The sequence below is a fragment of the Anguilla rostrata genome, chromosome 1, assembly GCF_018555375.3.
Source record: "Anguilla rostrata isolate EN2019 chromosome 1, ASM1855537v3, whole genome shotgun sequence".
NCBI classification, from domain to species: Eukaryota; Metazoa; Chordata; class Actinopteri; order Anguilliformes; family Anguillidae; genus Anguilla; species Anguilla rostrata.
Window position 1 is genome coordinate 69,835,731 of NC_057933.1, and position 14,428 is coordinate 69,850,158.

The window sequence follows — 14,428 nt, forward strand, 5'->3', positions numbered from 1 at the left end:
ATGACAAGCCTTCACATATTTATTTTCGAAGACACCCGAACGCATGCCGAGTATGCACGAATGCAGCGGCGGTGAGGGGCGGATGTTACCGAATAACTTCGGATGGATAGACGCATGTGGTTTGTGAGGAAAGTAATCAGGTACCGGTACGTGATATAAACAGTTTCTTCCAACGACACCGTAAAACTCAGCAATAGTAATAAGGTTAGTGAAAATTTGAACAGAAAATGTAACAGCAATTGTATACTACTTTAACGATTTTGGAAAGAGTGCGTTGATGCTAAGTTAGCATGCTAGCTAAGCTAGTTGGCTTCAGGTTGCGTTGGAGCTGCGATTCTGCACTGACTCTAAAGCTCATTTATGTAAGCAACGTTACATTTTAATATAGCTAGCCTGCTGAATGGTGGGCTCCCCAATGCTATATAGCAACAATAACAATGACATCTTTTACATAATTTGTTTTGTGGCGATTGTATCGTGAAGTTGTCTGCTGACTTTAGTGTATTACAGTAGTAGGTTCTACACTACATTCACTACGAAGTGTTTTTGTATACTGTTTTTCTAGGAACTGTTTGTTTCTTGTTGTGCATACGTATACATGCAGTATTAATTACGCGTTATTTTACTTTACATTCCCACCAAGTTGTGAATATTAATAAAATTATTGACATATTTAGATTTAAAAGTTGTTAAAATCATTATAGCCAAGGTTTAAGAATGACGTACGCTCCTATATAGAAAATTCGTGTTTCTGTTTACGCAAAGATGCTCAGTTCAGAGTTAAAGATTACAAATGTGAGTCCTGAACAGTATTGGAAGGTGTTAGATAACGTTGCTGTTTTTCTGATTAGCTGGAGTCACTGACTCCACCCCTATAGGTTCTGAGGAAGAAGAAAAAAAACAACAAAAGTGGACGAAGGGAACATTTATATAAGAGACAGTCAGTAGACTTGTTGTCTATTAGTGAAATAACATAGGAGAAGAGAGGTTAGTACTACTGGTTAATTTGGAGGAACAGAACTGTACAAGCCATGCTACTCCATGATACTTCTGAAATAGACCTGGGTTGCAGTTGGGTGCTAGTGGAGGAAAGTAGTTCAGGGGTATATGGAGAGAAAGAGAAACAGTCAGGCAGCAAAATTCTAGATTACTTGGAGGATTCTGTGAGAATTGGTAGGGAGGTCAGGAGGGATTTAGCTACAGTATTGTAGAGCCATAGAGGAGCAGAGCTTCAAGTAGTAACTGGGTTAACCTGGTGGCAAGCTGGTTAGGCCTTTTTATCCTGGACTGTGGAATCAGCAGGTGGCAGGTACTGTACTGTACAGTGTTTTAATGCTCTAGGAAAAGGCAAGTGTGATGTCATGTTACCTTGATTTACTTCATAGCCGGGGAGGGCCTAACTTGTTATTACTCAGGACAATGATGAGGTCCTGAACCAGCAAGCTCTCAGGCAGTAGGTGCAGAGTGTAATGTTGTGTAGCCATGTGGCTAGGTGTGCATGTAGGCCTGCATGGTTTTATAACAGGTGTGCAGAAGTGGCTATTTTAAGTGAGCGCTGCGGCTGTATGTTTGACTGTGTGGCTTTGTCGGAACAGATGACGGTGCAGGAGGTGCGCCTGTGTGGGCTGCTGCTGCAGGAGCACTTTGGGGAGGTGGTGGAGAAGGTCGGCATTCACCTGCTCGGGTCGGGAGCGCAGATCCTGCGTGCCATTGCCCACGAGACCAGCACCCCACTCGACCTGGTACTGAGACTGCTGGAGCTCCTCGCACAGCACACCGACCCACGCCCCACAGAGCGCTGCTGCCGCAACTCACAACCGCTCCATCGCACTGTACCACAGCCACACTTGCCTGCCTGGCTGTGGGCTAGTGAGAGGGTTGCTTTATCCTGCGGCTGAATATATTTTCCAGTTCTTAATTATTGATAATAATGCTTATGTCATTATAAACCCTTTAAGATATGAGATCACAGATATGTGATTAGAATGCTCTTATCTGAACATCTATCTTATCTAATCCTGATGTAACAGTCACCACTGGTAATTGAAGGCAATGGAGTTCTAGAACACTGACTTGGAATTTTGAAAAAAACATTCCAAAAAACCTGCTCTTCAAAGGGGTAATAAAGTTATTTGCAGTTATACAAATACAATGGGTCATGATTTTGGGTCTATAATAGGGTTTCCGAAAGACGCAAGCAAACAGGTCGGACACTTCAATCTGTTGTTATGTGAATGGGCTGATGGATATTCTCTCGTGAATGCAGAGAATGTTAGTTGTTTGATCCTTTGTAGTCAGTGTGTGATGGTACCCCGCTGTCCCCCCAGGTGAAGAAGTCCCTGTGTGTGTTGGTGCAGCACGGCATGTGTGAGTTCAGGAGGGGGCGCAGGGGTCCCGGGGGGGCGGTGGAGTACCACGCCAGCTACGAGAGGGTCCTGCGAATCCTGCGCTACCCCCGCTACATCTACACCGCTAAGACCCTGTATGGAGACACCGGGGAGCTCATCGTGGAGGAGGTGCTGCAGCGCGGTCACATGACCATGAGCGACTCTGTCAGGACTGTCGCCGACAGGCTGACGCACAACATGGAGGGTGAGTGAGAGGCAGAGGGAGATGAGGCCAAGCTGGGATAGTGGGTGGAGGTTTTGGGTTGAAAGTTGGGACAATGGAAGACAGACATGGATTTTGACAGTGGCAGTGAGGTGCCATGCTGAGGCTGCATTCTGGTGTACTGTTAGGATGAATAAATGTGTCACACTTGTTGTCTTCTAGAAGGTTTCTGTTTCCTGGGGGAGTCAAACTCCTGTTTACTGTTACTGTTTACCTATTTTACTGTTGCTTCTTGCTGTTTGTGTTACAGAGGGTCGCAGCATGGAGTACAGTGAGGTGGTGTCTGCTTTTTCCAAACTGGTGGAAACCCATTTCCTCCAGCGCTGCCCTCCTGTGGCAGACGTAGGAACTGCACTCCCTGCAGAAGCAGAGCCCGGCGCTCCGGCTGCCCCTGCCCCTACCCTTGCAGAGAGCCACCCTGATCGCTACATACTTCCCCATATAAATCTCACGGGTAAACTAACACCACACTCTCCCACCACTGTCCTCACTATGCCGGACATGCAGTGATTAGGAGCTGCTGCACATTATACTGACTGGTCCGTTGAGTTGTATAATTACAGTAGGGCAGCAATTCTTAACCCTGTGTATGCTAGTTCTCATTGTTACTTGGAACTTAATTGATAAAATGGTTATTCAGCACACCTTGGTTCTTTCATCCAAATTGGTGGTGGATTTTAGGGTGAAAACGAAAGCCAACTTGCCCATAGTTGAGGATCCCAACTGTCGTGTGTTGCCTGTGTGCTGTATTGTACGGTGACTGAAACACATTTTGATGAAAGTCAGTGAAAACACGATACCCATTCAGTGCTACCTTTCTGCGTGCGTGCAGGCCGGGGGAAGCGTCGTCACCCCAGTGACGACAGTGAAGTAGACTCAAAGGGGGCCAAGAGAGCCAAAATGGACGCCTCAGCGGTGAGCCTCGACAGCTTTTTTTTTTTTTTTTGTTTGTAGCACAAGCTGCTGAAACCCACCCCGCTCTCATATCTATTTTATCACCCTTTTGCCGTGTCTAACTCAACTCCCTCCGACTCAGGCTTCGGACGATATGGGGATCTACTGGCAGGTGAACTTCGACAGGTTCCACCAGCACTTCCGAGACCAGGCGATTGTCAGTGCGGTCGCCAGCAAAATGGACCAGGTCAGTGTGTATGAGTGTGCATCTCTGCTCAGTATTCAGTAGGCTGGACCTAGTCACTGCGGTTCAGTATCTGGAAGCATCTATTTACTTAATGATTTTTCAGGCTGGACCAGGTCAGTGTGTATGAGTGTGCATCACTGTTTATATTCATCTGCTGGACCTAGTCACTGTGGGTTCAAATATGGAAGCTATTACTATTATCTATTACTTAATGATTTTTCAGGCTGGACCAGGCTAGTGTGGTTTTGTGTATGTGGACCAATCCACATTCAGAAAACTACCATGTCAGGTCAGTGTATTTTAGTGTGAACCTGTACTCCATAGTGTGCAAACTGGAGCAGGTCGGTGTGGTTTTTTCTTTGTGTCAGTAGTCAAAGTGACTGCTTCTTTAGAATTTAGCGCAGGCGTATGGACCGGGCCACTATTCATAAGAATGGATCAGTGCTATGGCTTAAGCAGGCTTGATTCAAACCCTGCTCATATTTTACGAACCCTAGAGTCGGTGCGATGTTCCCCTCACCTGTGTGCGTTGATGTCGTGTTGCCTTTTTGTCCACGCGTGTGTTAACGTACGCGCCGTGTTCAACCGCAGACCAGCAGCGAGATCGTCAGGACGATGCTGAGGATGAGCGAAGTGACGACCACGCCCACCGCCGCCTGCACACAGCCTCTCTCCGCTAACGAGGTCAGGCTCGTCACTACCTTTCTGCCACACAAGCTCTTAAACTCCCTGCATATTTTCGCTCTGTGCTCTTCTGACAGTGCTTTACAAGGGAAAAGTGCTGCCAAAGCTAGGCTAATTATAATGGGTGTGTTCAGACATGTGCTGTGTGACTGCGTGTGAAGCAGCGTCTTTCTGTGGCGGTTTTGGGTTTCAGATATTCCGCGCCCTCCCGCCCAGTTACAGCATCACCCGGCCCATCCTGGAGCAGTACCTGTCCCTCCTGGTGGACGACCCGGTAAGAGTGGAGTCGGACCTGCCTGTTCTGAGGTAGCGGTTGGTCTGTCCCTCCCTTCTTTTCCTCATCTCCCCGCCCCTCTGACCGCTTGTGTCCGTGCCACAGATGGAGTTCGTGGGGAAGTCGGGCGAGAGCGGCGGGGGGATGTACGTCGTCAGTATCCTTCAACGCTGGCGGGATGGCGCCCAGCGCTAGCCTGCGCTGCCCTGTGCTGCACAGTCCACTGCCTTTTCTACACACGGGAAGCCTTGAAGCGCAATTATTCGCACAGTGAATAACACAGTGTCCTATGCCACTGTGCATGCTGGGTTACTGCTGAAGCTGCGCTGCCGTGCAGAGGTCAATATGGCCACTGCGCTTTTACAGATGTGCTGTCAGTGTACACGGAAGTGTTGCACAGGCTTCCATGCCCACAGAAATATAATAGAGGTTCTTTAAAGTGTGTGATTTTTAAAAATATTTTGGTTATCATCTTAGAAAGCGTTTTCAAGGTTTTATATAAATCACAGCACTAGAAACTTCTCAATTGATATTCTACTCAGAAAGGTCGTGCTTTAATCGGGTGCTACTGTACTGCTGTAGCTTTAATGGGCCCTTGAAACTGAAGCGGTATGATTCTGAACGTACTGGAAAGTGACTGAATTTCGTGGGAGGGTAGTGTGAGAATCCTGGCTTTAGCCTCAGCAGCACTGTAAGGCTGCATACACCCTGACCCCAATGACCCTTTAACCACGAGCCAGATCTGCACAAGGCATTGGCCAGCCTGGCAAGGGCCACTCTGGAGTCGGTGGTGCAGGAGAGGTAGGAGAGCCTGGTTTCTGCCTCTCGGTCTCAGTGTCCACTTCTTCATGCGTGTAAAACTCCTGTGTGTCTGGATCTGTGTCGGCCATCTTTACACATACTCTTATAAAGTGCTCTTAAGCTTGTACAAGTACTCTTAAAACCTGAACTGTTATGGACAGGTCTCCCTTGTAAAAGTGATTTTAAACTTAACGATGCAACCTGTATTAACAAGGGATCAATAAAAAATGCTTTGTTTATGGCAGTAATTTTTATATCAGTCGAATTCCGTATTCCGTACTGAATTCAATATTGTGCCATTAACTCTCTCTTCTGTGATCTCATATCCTTCTCAGGTTTGGTTCGCGGTCGGCTCGTATCTTCCGGCTGTTGCTGCGGAAACGACACCTGGAACAGAAGCAGGTGGAAGACTTTGCCATGATCCCAGCGAAAGAGGCCAAAGACATGCTGTACACACTGCTCTCTGAGAACCTAGTTCAACTGCAGGTGTGAAACGTGTGTACATACACACACACACACACGCACGCACGCGCACGCACACACACAACACATACACACACACACACGCACCCACTATCCATGCATGCGCACACACACGCTTTCCCTCTCTCTCTCACGCGCACACATACATATAAGCAGGTATGTAGACAAATTTTGTTGACTCATGTAATTGATTGTGTCTCAATTTCTGCCTGCTCCAAGGAAATCCCAAAGACGCCTGACCACGCCCCATCCCGCACTTTCTACCTGTACACTGTCAACCCCCTACCGACAGCCAGACTGCTGCTCCAGCACTGCTACAAGGTAATGGATATATACTGTCCCTGCTGAGTCGGACTCTGTACACCCAGTATGCTCAGAAGGCCATTGCCTGATATCTTTCTCTCTCTCTCTCTCTCTCCCCCTCTCTCTCTCTCTCTCTCTCTCTCTCCCTCTCTCTCTCAGGCCGTGGGTAACCTGATCGAGAGGCGTCTGTATGAAACAAAGGAAAGCAAGTGGGTCCCTCCGCTTTTCTCACTGCTAGTGGTGATGACTGTGGTCCTGCGGGAAGACGAGGCCCATTTAACGGTTGTTGCTGACCCATTGCTTATATTCTATAGACCAGGGCGCTGCAGCGGTTTGGTGGTGCCGTTGTGTGTTCTGCCCATTGTTTATAGCCTGACTGAGCCTGAGCTTTGGGAGCGAGCAGTGCGAGATAAACTGACTGCGTTTGCAGAAATGCTAATGAAGGCGCTCAGTGTCTGCGTGTGTAATGGCCCCTGTCAGTGCCAGCGTCTTGCCCCAGGTTAAGCTCAGCGGTGCGTGCTAACGCTAGGACCCGCTGAACGGCCGCCAGGGCGTGAGAATGAGCCGAGCTTTTTGATTGGCAGGCGCCTGCTGGAGAAGTCCCAGCGCATCGAGGCGATCCTGGCGTCGCTGCAGGCCAGCGGGGCGGAGCCCAGCCAGCTGTCTGAAGTGGAGGAGATGATCACTGCGCCAGAGAGGCAGCAGCTGCAGGCACTGCGCAACCATGTCAACAAGTACGGCACAGTCACGCCATGCAAATATGGCACAGTCACGCCATACAAATACGGCAGTCACGCTATATACAGCACAGTCATGCTATACAGATACAGCACAGTCACGCTATACAAATACAGCACAGTCACGCCATACAAATACGGCACAGTCTCGCTATACAAATACGGCACAGTCATGCTATACAAATACGACACAGTCATGCTATATACAGCACAGTCACACTATAAAATACGGCAGTCACGCTATATACAGCACAGTCATACTATACAGATATGGCACAGTCACGCTATACAAATACGGCACAGTCGTGCTATATACAGCACAGTCACACTATACAAATACGACACAGTCACGCTATATAAATACAGAAGACATGCTACGCAAATAGAGCACAGTCATGCTACACAAATACTGCTGTATTTGTAAAGTGTGATTGTGCTGTATAATTATAGTGCAGTCATGCGATTTGAGACACAGAATGCATATCTGTCACAGTACAGTGCAGTCACAAAGTACACAGAACAGTCACAGAGTGCAGTTCGGTCAGGCAATACAGCCAAGTCATGTGAAAGAGCACAGTCTTGCAATACAACACAGGACAGTCACAGAGTAGTCACACATTACAGTGCAGACATGCGATACAACTCTGTCTCAATGCAGTTCCACCATGTCAAGAAAGAATCCGTGGTCACACAATGCAGTGGCCCTATACAATATGAAATGTAAACAAGCATAGTTACCCAGTCAAGTACTGTGACAAACAGCAGTACAGGCTGCTCTGCCACATCAGCAAACACAGTCACATGGTATGGGTCACTAGTCACACTGTATAATTACACACTGTATGAGAGATGCAAAGGTGTTTTGGATCATCGTGTCACCGTTTGGGTTAGTGATACGAGTAGACGTTTCTTGATGCCAAACACTTACTCATGAACACACTTCCTCGCTCCCTGCCCCCCCATCCCCATCCCCTCCTCTCATCTTTGCCCGTTAAGGTTGGACTCCAGCGAGAACCAGGTGGATGAGACCATCTTCCTTTTGGAGTCCTACATCAGCTCCACGGAGACGTCCCGCTGAGGGAGGGGGGCATCAGACGCTGACTCACAGTGACCCAGACAAAGGGGAGCCATGTGTGCAGCTACCCCCCCTGCTTCATTGCTGAAAGTGCACTAAACAACTGAACCACATTTCACCCACGATGGACGTTCACTTACATTGAGACTATATCGCCTCACACTACATGTTTAATGGAAATGCAGGTATCCCATGTTTTCAGTGTTTTAGAGAGAGGTGAAAAGTTTTTGTCTTACAGTCAGTAAGAGTGATTCCAGATGTCCAGATGTGAAGTGGCTCTGAGAATGATCACAGCTGTGTGCTTTGAAAATAAAAATAATTTGATTCTGAATGTTTTGTTTTTTTGTGCCAACAAATTAGGAGCGTGTGTGACTGTGGTTGGTTTTGTGCATAAGATGTGGGTTGATATATGCGCCATTGTGGTTGCCGGCATAACAGTCATTCCAAGTATGAGAACAAGATGTACAAGTTTATATTTCATCTTCCAAATGTTTTAATTTGGATTTGAGAAAAATAAAAAAAACAAAACCTCAACAAAGATTGTTAAATTGACAAAAAATAAAAAATGCAAAAAAATAATTCTCAGACTTTATTCAACGTTTCTGCATATTAAATAGATGTATTGGTTTTTAGAGAGTTGGTACTCCAGTTTCCATGATACAGATAGTCTTTTCATTAGTGCAGCCTCCCACTGCTCACTTATGTAACTTTAGTGAGCCTGCACAGTAGCTGTGTTGATATTCGAAACACAGTCTTTGAGTCAGCTGTACTGGAGAGTTTGTGCTTTTTGGGGGGATTTGGAGAGGTGTAGTGAGCAGGCCGTATTGGCGACTGATGGAAGGCATTGGTCACCATGGATACAGTTTTGAATGTTTGAAGTGATGGTTTTCAATCTTCATCATTCTGGTCTTCCTCCTTCCTCTGTTTTCTGGTGAAGAACCCCAACTGGTAGAGAAGGAGAAACATAATTTTATCGATGGCATGGTTTTTTTTTTTCAAACACAAAAAAGTAACAGCATATACCCACATTGTTACACGCAGTGCGCAGTGTACAGTATTTGGACAGTGGGACATGCAGTGTGTTCGGACATTAGTGCAGGTCGTGTGTGGGGACAGCAGAGTGTGTTTGGACAGTAGTGCAGGTCGTGTGTGGGGACAGCAGAGTGTGTTTGGACAGTAGTGCAGGCAGTGTGTGGGGACAGCAGAGTGTATTTGGACAGTGTGGGGACAGTAGTGCAGGCAGTGTGTGGGGACAGTAGAGTGTATTTGGACAGTGTGGGGACAGTAGTGCAGGCAGTGTGTGGGGACAGTAGTGCAGGCAGTGTGTGGGGACAGTAGAGTGTATTTGGACAGTGTGGGGACAGTAGTGCAGGCTATGTGGGGACAGTAGAGTGTATTTGGACAGTGTGGGGACAGCAGTGCAGGCAGTGTGTGGGGACAGCAGAGTGTATTTGGACAGTGTGGGACAGTAGTGCAGGCAGTGTGGGGACAGTAGTGCAGGCAGTGTGTGGGGACAGCAGAGTGTATTTGGACAGTAGTGCAGGCAGTGTGGGGACAGCAGAGTGTGTTTGGACAGTGGGGCAGTAGTGCAGGCAGTGTGGGGACAGTAGAGCAGGCAGTGTGGGAACAGTAGTGCAGGCAGTGTGTGGGGACGGCGGGTACCTTCCACAGAATGAATATGATGAGCGCGAGCAGCAGCAGGCCTCCGATGATGCTGCCGATGAGGATCCAGAGGGAGATGGGGATGGAGCGGCCTTTCAGCACCTCCAGCGTCGTCTGCACACGGGGCGGGGCGGGGGGGGGGGGGCAGAGCGACGCCGTGAGGGGCATGCTGCCACTCTGACTCTCAGAGTACACACGTGTTATTAACAGTCTAAACAATCCTCAAAAACACAGCTCTGTCTACTTAAAGCGGGGAAGAAAGACTGGGCACTGCATGTCTGTCACACTCTCCCTGCGAGATACACGCATTGCATTTACACTCATGGTAGTCGGGGCAGTTCTCACCTCCCCCCAGATGGCGCTGTTGCCAAGCGTGACCAGGTTGGACTCCTGCACACCGAGGCTGTAGGCGCTCACGATCCTGACTGCTTTGAACTTGGCCTGACAGGGACACAGTGTTTCACAGCGCAAACCCTCAACACGACCGTGGTGTTAATTAGGCAGCATCTGGACGGCAGACACTGCGTTGTTGTTGTCCAGATCACGACACTACAGAGGCTGTTGTTTTGCTCTGATGCAGAATGTTTGCGTGGTGTCGATCTCAGTTGTGTTTTGTTTATGAAAAATGACTGAGTGCAACCGAGCGTCTCATCCCCAGAAACCGTGCCCTCGCTCGCTCTCTCCCAGGGACTGGACCGACAGAGCAGCTCCCAAACTAATGACAGCACCAGAATTCCCTTATAAAAAATAAGTTTATAAAATTATGATTTAAGTTCACTTTTTTCTGAACTGAATACAGGTAGTATACTTAAAGTGCACTTTCGCCTTACTTTCCAAAAATAAACTGAGATCATGGTTTAAAGTATACTTAAAGTATGCCAATTTAAGTGCAGTAGTCCATAAATGGTATACTTAAAGAATAGTTCCAGGAAATACTTAAGTATAATTAAATTTGTTTTTTTTTTTATAAAGTTTTTTTTATTTTTACATTAAAATTAAACTTGATGTATGTGAGTATACTTTTAAAAAGTTTTATGTACTATTTTGTAAGGGTTTTACCACACTATGTTGTTAATGCACTAACCAAGTACCCACCAACGTAGTTACAGCCCTGCCCTGTCTGATTCAGAAATAGTGTTTTTGGTCTATGGCAGGCTGTACACAAGTCTAGGTCTGTGCTTGTCTCCTCCTGGGTCCCCCTCCCCTCCCCCTCTCCTCACCTGTCTGAAGAAGTGGTCCTGAACCCTCCGGGTGATGCGAACGAGGGCCTCCTGGCCCCGGAGCAGCTGCCGGACCTGGCACAGCACCTCCACGCACCACGCCCTGCTGCAGTTCTGCGCACACAGAGACGAGGCAGACCGCAGAGCGGTGAGCCAAGCCCGCATGAGGTCACATCCTGTGTGATTTACTGATGGCCAGCGCCGGGCAAGGCTAGCCCTCAGAATAGAACGCTGTAAATGAACGATCTCACGTCTTCAGCTCCGGGAGATTATCTGACTGTGACTGGCTCATCGGGATGAAGGCTGACGACAAATATGCACGGGTAATCTGTTTTTTAATTTTCACTTTTTACGTTTCCTGGCATCTAAGTGTAAATTCTACTGTCTGCTTTTTCCCGGAGGCGTACAGCTTTGAACCAAAGAGACAGGCGACGGTGACAATGCTAATGAATGTGAGCGAATACGTCGGCTGTGCACTGAGAATGCGTCTCCCGTTCGTCTCACCAGCTGGTCCATCTGCTGCATGTCTTCGGGGTGAAGGGGACGGACGTCTCTCTGCGCGCTCTTCAGCTGGGGAAGGTCACTCAGAACGCTGCAGTTCACCCCTGAGGCCTGCCGAACACACAGCACACGGGACCGCGACCCGCCGATTCACATCCTGCCCATCTGCGCTGCGGCTGCGCCTTCTATCTCACCATTCCACACACGGACCGCGACGCGATTCACATCTGCCATCTGCCTGCGGCTGGCCTCTATCTCACCATTCACACAACACACGGCTCATAGCACAGCTCAGAGGCACACACACATACAAACACACACACAATCATACTGTACACACACACACACACACACACCCTCACACACACACACACGCACCCTCACGCACACACACACTCACTCCCCATCAGAAACACAGCAGCTGCACTCACGTTGTGTGAGCTGGCGTCGGTGATTAACATGAAGACCCTGTCTCCAGACGCCACGGCGGGCAGGAGGACCCTGAGCTCCAGGTTGCTGACCGAGTAACAGCCCAGGTTCTGCAGCTGAAGAACACACAGGCACGTCAGTAACACAGCCAGGACCACATCCCATAGCCTCGCCATCGGCACGGGAGTACAGACACGTCCGGTAAAAACAACGGCGTGTAAGACACGGAGAGGTTGGTTTTCAGAACCATCGGTACCCTGAAGTTGGTGTAGAACTCCGGTCCAGTTCCCTCAGACACGGTACGGGTCGGGTGGACTTCGTACCGGTTCAGATTGGATTCGCTATGAGAAGGGGAGAGAAAGAGAGAGCTGAGCTTCAGAGAGTGAAGGAAAGAAATTATGCAAATAAGCAAGCAAGGATTTACCACAGTGATGTAAAATGTCCCATTATAATTGAAGAGCACAAGAGGGAGAGTGAGAAAGAGCAGCCTCTCACCTGGAAATGAAAAGGTCAGGCTCATACTGTACAACACTCTGTAGGTGAACGCTGTTGTCCTGTAATGTGTTCTCCCTCTCCACACTGTCACTGCAAGACACACACACAACACAGACAGACACACACACACACACACACCCACAGATACACACACACACATATTATACAGACACACACACACATAACACAGATACACACACACACACACACACACACACACACACACACGCACATAACACATACACACACACATTGATCAGCAGGGAAGTCATGTCTGTTTATGTTATTCAGCTATTGCTGAAAGCCAATCTGATTGTCATGAAGCATGCAGTTACGTTTAGACTGTACAAAACTGTGTCATTACCACCTTTTTAGATTATATGATATTTCTGGCTTTGGCAGTCAGTAAAAATGCTGATAAAGTTGCAAAAAGAAAAGTAGCATATGTTTAAATGAGTCACAAATCAGCATGCTGCTCCCCTGTGTTTTTGTTGGGTCTATGTGAATCGTACCTATGTTTATGTTGCTTAAGTGAATGGTGTCTATGTGCACAATTTAACTAAGTGATTGATGTCTGTTTATTTTGTATCTGCGTGCATCTGTGCTGTGTCAGTCCACCGCACATTCACAGTGTGTGCGTGTACATCATATCCCTGCGTGTGGGGACGCTGTGCTACCTGGCAGCTATGAGCTTCATCTGAACCTTGTTGTGCAGGGAGGTGCAGCTATACTCAAACTCCAGCATGAATTTGACCTGCAGGGACAGAACACGGGCTTTCTCAGAGTCGCGTGACCACAGTCGGGGAGGACAGGGGTGTCACACAGGGAGGGCGCGGCGGGGCGGACCTTGGACTGGGAGCGGAAGACGGGGTAGCTGACGTTACACGAGTGGCTGTTCGCGCCGACAGCGGTGCACTCGATCTTAAACTGGGAGTCTTCCTGCGGAGAGAGACAAGATTCCGTTCAAAGAGAGGAAGACGGAACATCATTCAGAAGACGTTTTGTCCTGGTTATGACTGCAAATTGCGCGAAGCTAGTAAAGGCTATTACAGGTGTAGCAGCAGTTACAGAAAGAGAGGTCAGATCACTGGCAGCTGTTACAGTATAGTAACAAAACTGACAGCAGTAACAGCTGTTACAGCAACAGAATGAGAGCTGTAACAGCATTTAAAGTAACAGAATTAAGAGCAGTAGCAGTATTTGCAGTAAAAGAATGAGAATAGTAACAATATTCACAGTAACAAAAGTGAGAACAGTAATAGTGTTTACAGTAATAGAATTGAGAACAGTAACAGTATTCACAGTAACAGAAGTGAGAACAGTAATAGTGTTTACAGTAACAGAAGTGAGAGCTGTAACAGTGTTTACAGTAACGGAATGAGAGCTGTAACAGTGTTTACAGTAACGGAATGAGAGCTGTAACAGTGTTTACAGTAACGGAATGAGAGCTGTAACAGTGTTTACAGTAACGGAATGAGAGCTCTAACAGTGTTTACAGTAACGGAATGAGAGCTCTAACAGTGTTTACAGTAACGGAATGAGAGCTGTAACAGTGTTTACAGTAACGGAATGAGAGCTGTAACAGTGTTTCCAGTAACGCAGGCAGTACCCGGATGCTGAGGCTGGAGAAGTGCAGGTTGCGGGAGTACTGCAGGGTCAGGCTGGTGTTGTAAGCGTTCTCCAGGCGGTTGTGCAGCTGCACCTCCACCGCCAGCCGCCGGCGGGAGCTGCGGATCACGTAGGGCTGCTGTCTGTCAGGGGGAGGAGCCAGAACGTTACTGCGAACACGCTGTGGTTCTACACCCTCTGCTCACTCGGGGTGTTTAACAAAAGCCTTATATAAACCCTCCAAAAAAGGGGGATCAGCTGGACCATCGGTAGCCACATGTGTGTGTGTGGGGGGTACTGAAGAGGCCTGTAAGGCATGTGATTACGAGATTAAGGGGATTTCCTCCATGAAGCCATGTTTGCTCTCAAAGCTCGGATAAGGCAGTTGTGGGAACCGTGCTGTTT

At 48.0% G+C, this 14,428-nt stretch overlaps 2 protein-coding genes across 7 annotated transcripts in view; one reads left to right on the forward strand and one right to left on the reverse strand.

The window, feature by feature from the left end:
* The first annotated feature begins 5 nt into the window (after positions 1-5).
* polr3c (polymerase (RNA) III (DNA directed) polypeptide C) lies at positions 6-8,439 on the forward strand. 6 transcript variants are annotated; one of them, XM_064296439.1, is made up of 15 exons: positions 6-146; positions 1,596-1,742; positions 2,328-2,592; positions 2,861-3,064; positions 3,443-3,525; positions 3,647-3,751; positions 4,343-4,435; positions 4,629-4,709; positions 4,815-4,866; positions 5,450-5,510; positions 5,846-5,996; positions 6,213-6,314; positions 6,456-6,505; positions 6,881-7,030; positions 8,030-8,439. In XM_064296439.1, the coding sequence occupies exons 2-15, from the start codon at positions 1,596-1,598 to the stop codon at positions 8,109-8,111; spliced, it is 1,626 nt and encodes a 541-aa protein (XP_064152509.1). In that variant the 5' UTR covers positions 6-146; the 3' UTR covers positions 8,112-8,439. The 6 variants fall into 6 exon arrangements, with proteins under 6 accessions (XP_064152509.1, XP_064152500.1, XP_064152519.1 ...); XM_064296430.1 differs by having other exon boundaries at positions 44-204; XM_064296449.1 differs by having other exon boundaries at positions 45-140.
* Positions 8,440-8,684: 245 nt separating this feature from the next.
* The window catches only part of itga10 (integrin, alpha 10), a 31,209-nt gene continuing 25,465 nt past the window's right edge, over positions 8,685-14,428 (reverse strand). Inside the window, exons 20-30 of the mRNA XM_064296410.1 lie at positions 14,025-14,166; positions 13,262-13,354; positions 13,093-13,169; positions 12,416-12,505; positions 12,177-12,261; positions 11,923-12,036; positions 11,495-11,602; positions 10,991-11,104; positions 10,116-10,211; positions 9,771-9,884; positions 8,685-9,053 (exon numbers count right to left, since the gene is read on the reverse strand). Of these exons, the coding sequence (XP_064152480.1) occupies positions 8,997-9,053; positions 9,771-9,884; positions 10,116-10,211; positions 10,991-11,104; positions 11,495-11,602; positions 11,923-12,036; positions 12,177-12,261; positions 12,416-12,505; positions 13,093-13,169; positions 13,262-13,354; positions 14,025-14,166 (1,090 nt within the window). The 3' untranslated portion in view covers positions 8,685-8,996. The remainder of the gene's footprint in view (positions 9,054-9,770; positions 9,885-10,115; positions 10,212-10,990; positions 11,105-11,494; positions 11,603-11,922; positions 12,037-12,176; positions 12,262-12,415; positions 12,506-13,092; positions 13,170-13,261; positions 13,355-14,024; positions 14,167-14,428) is intronic.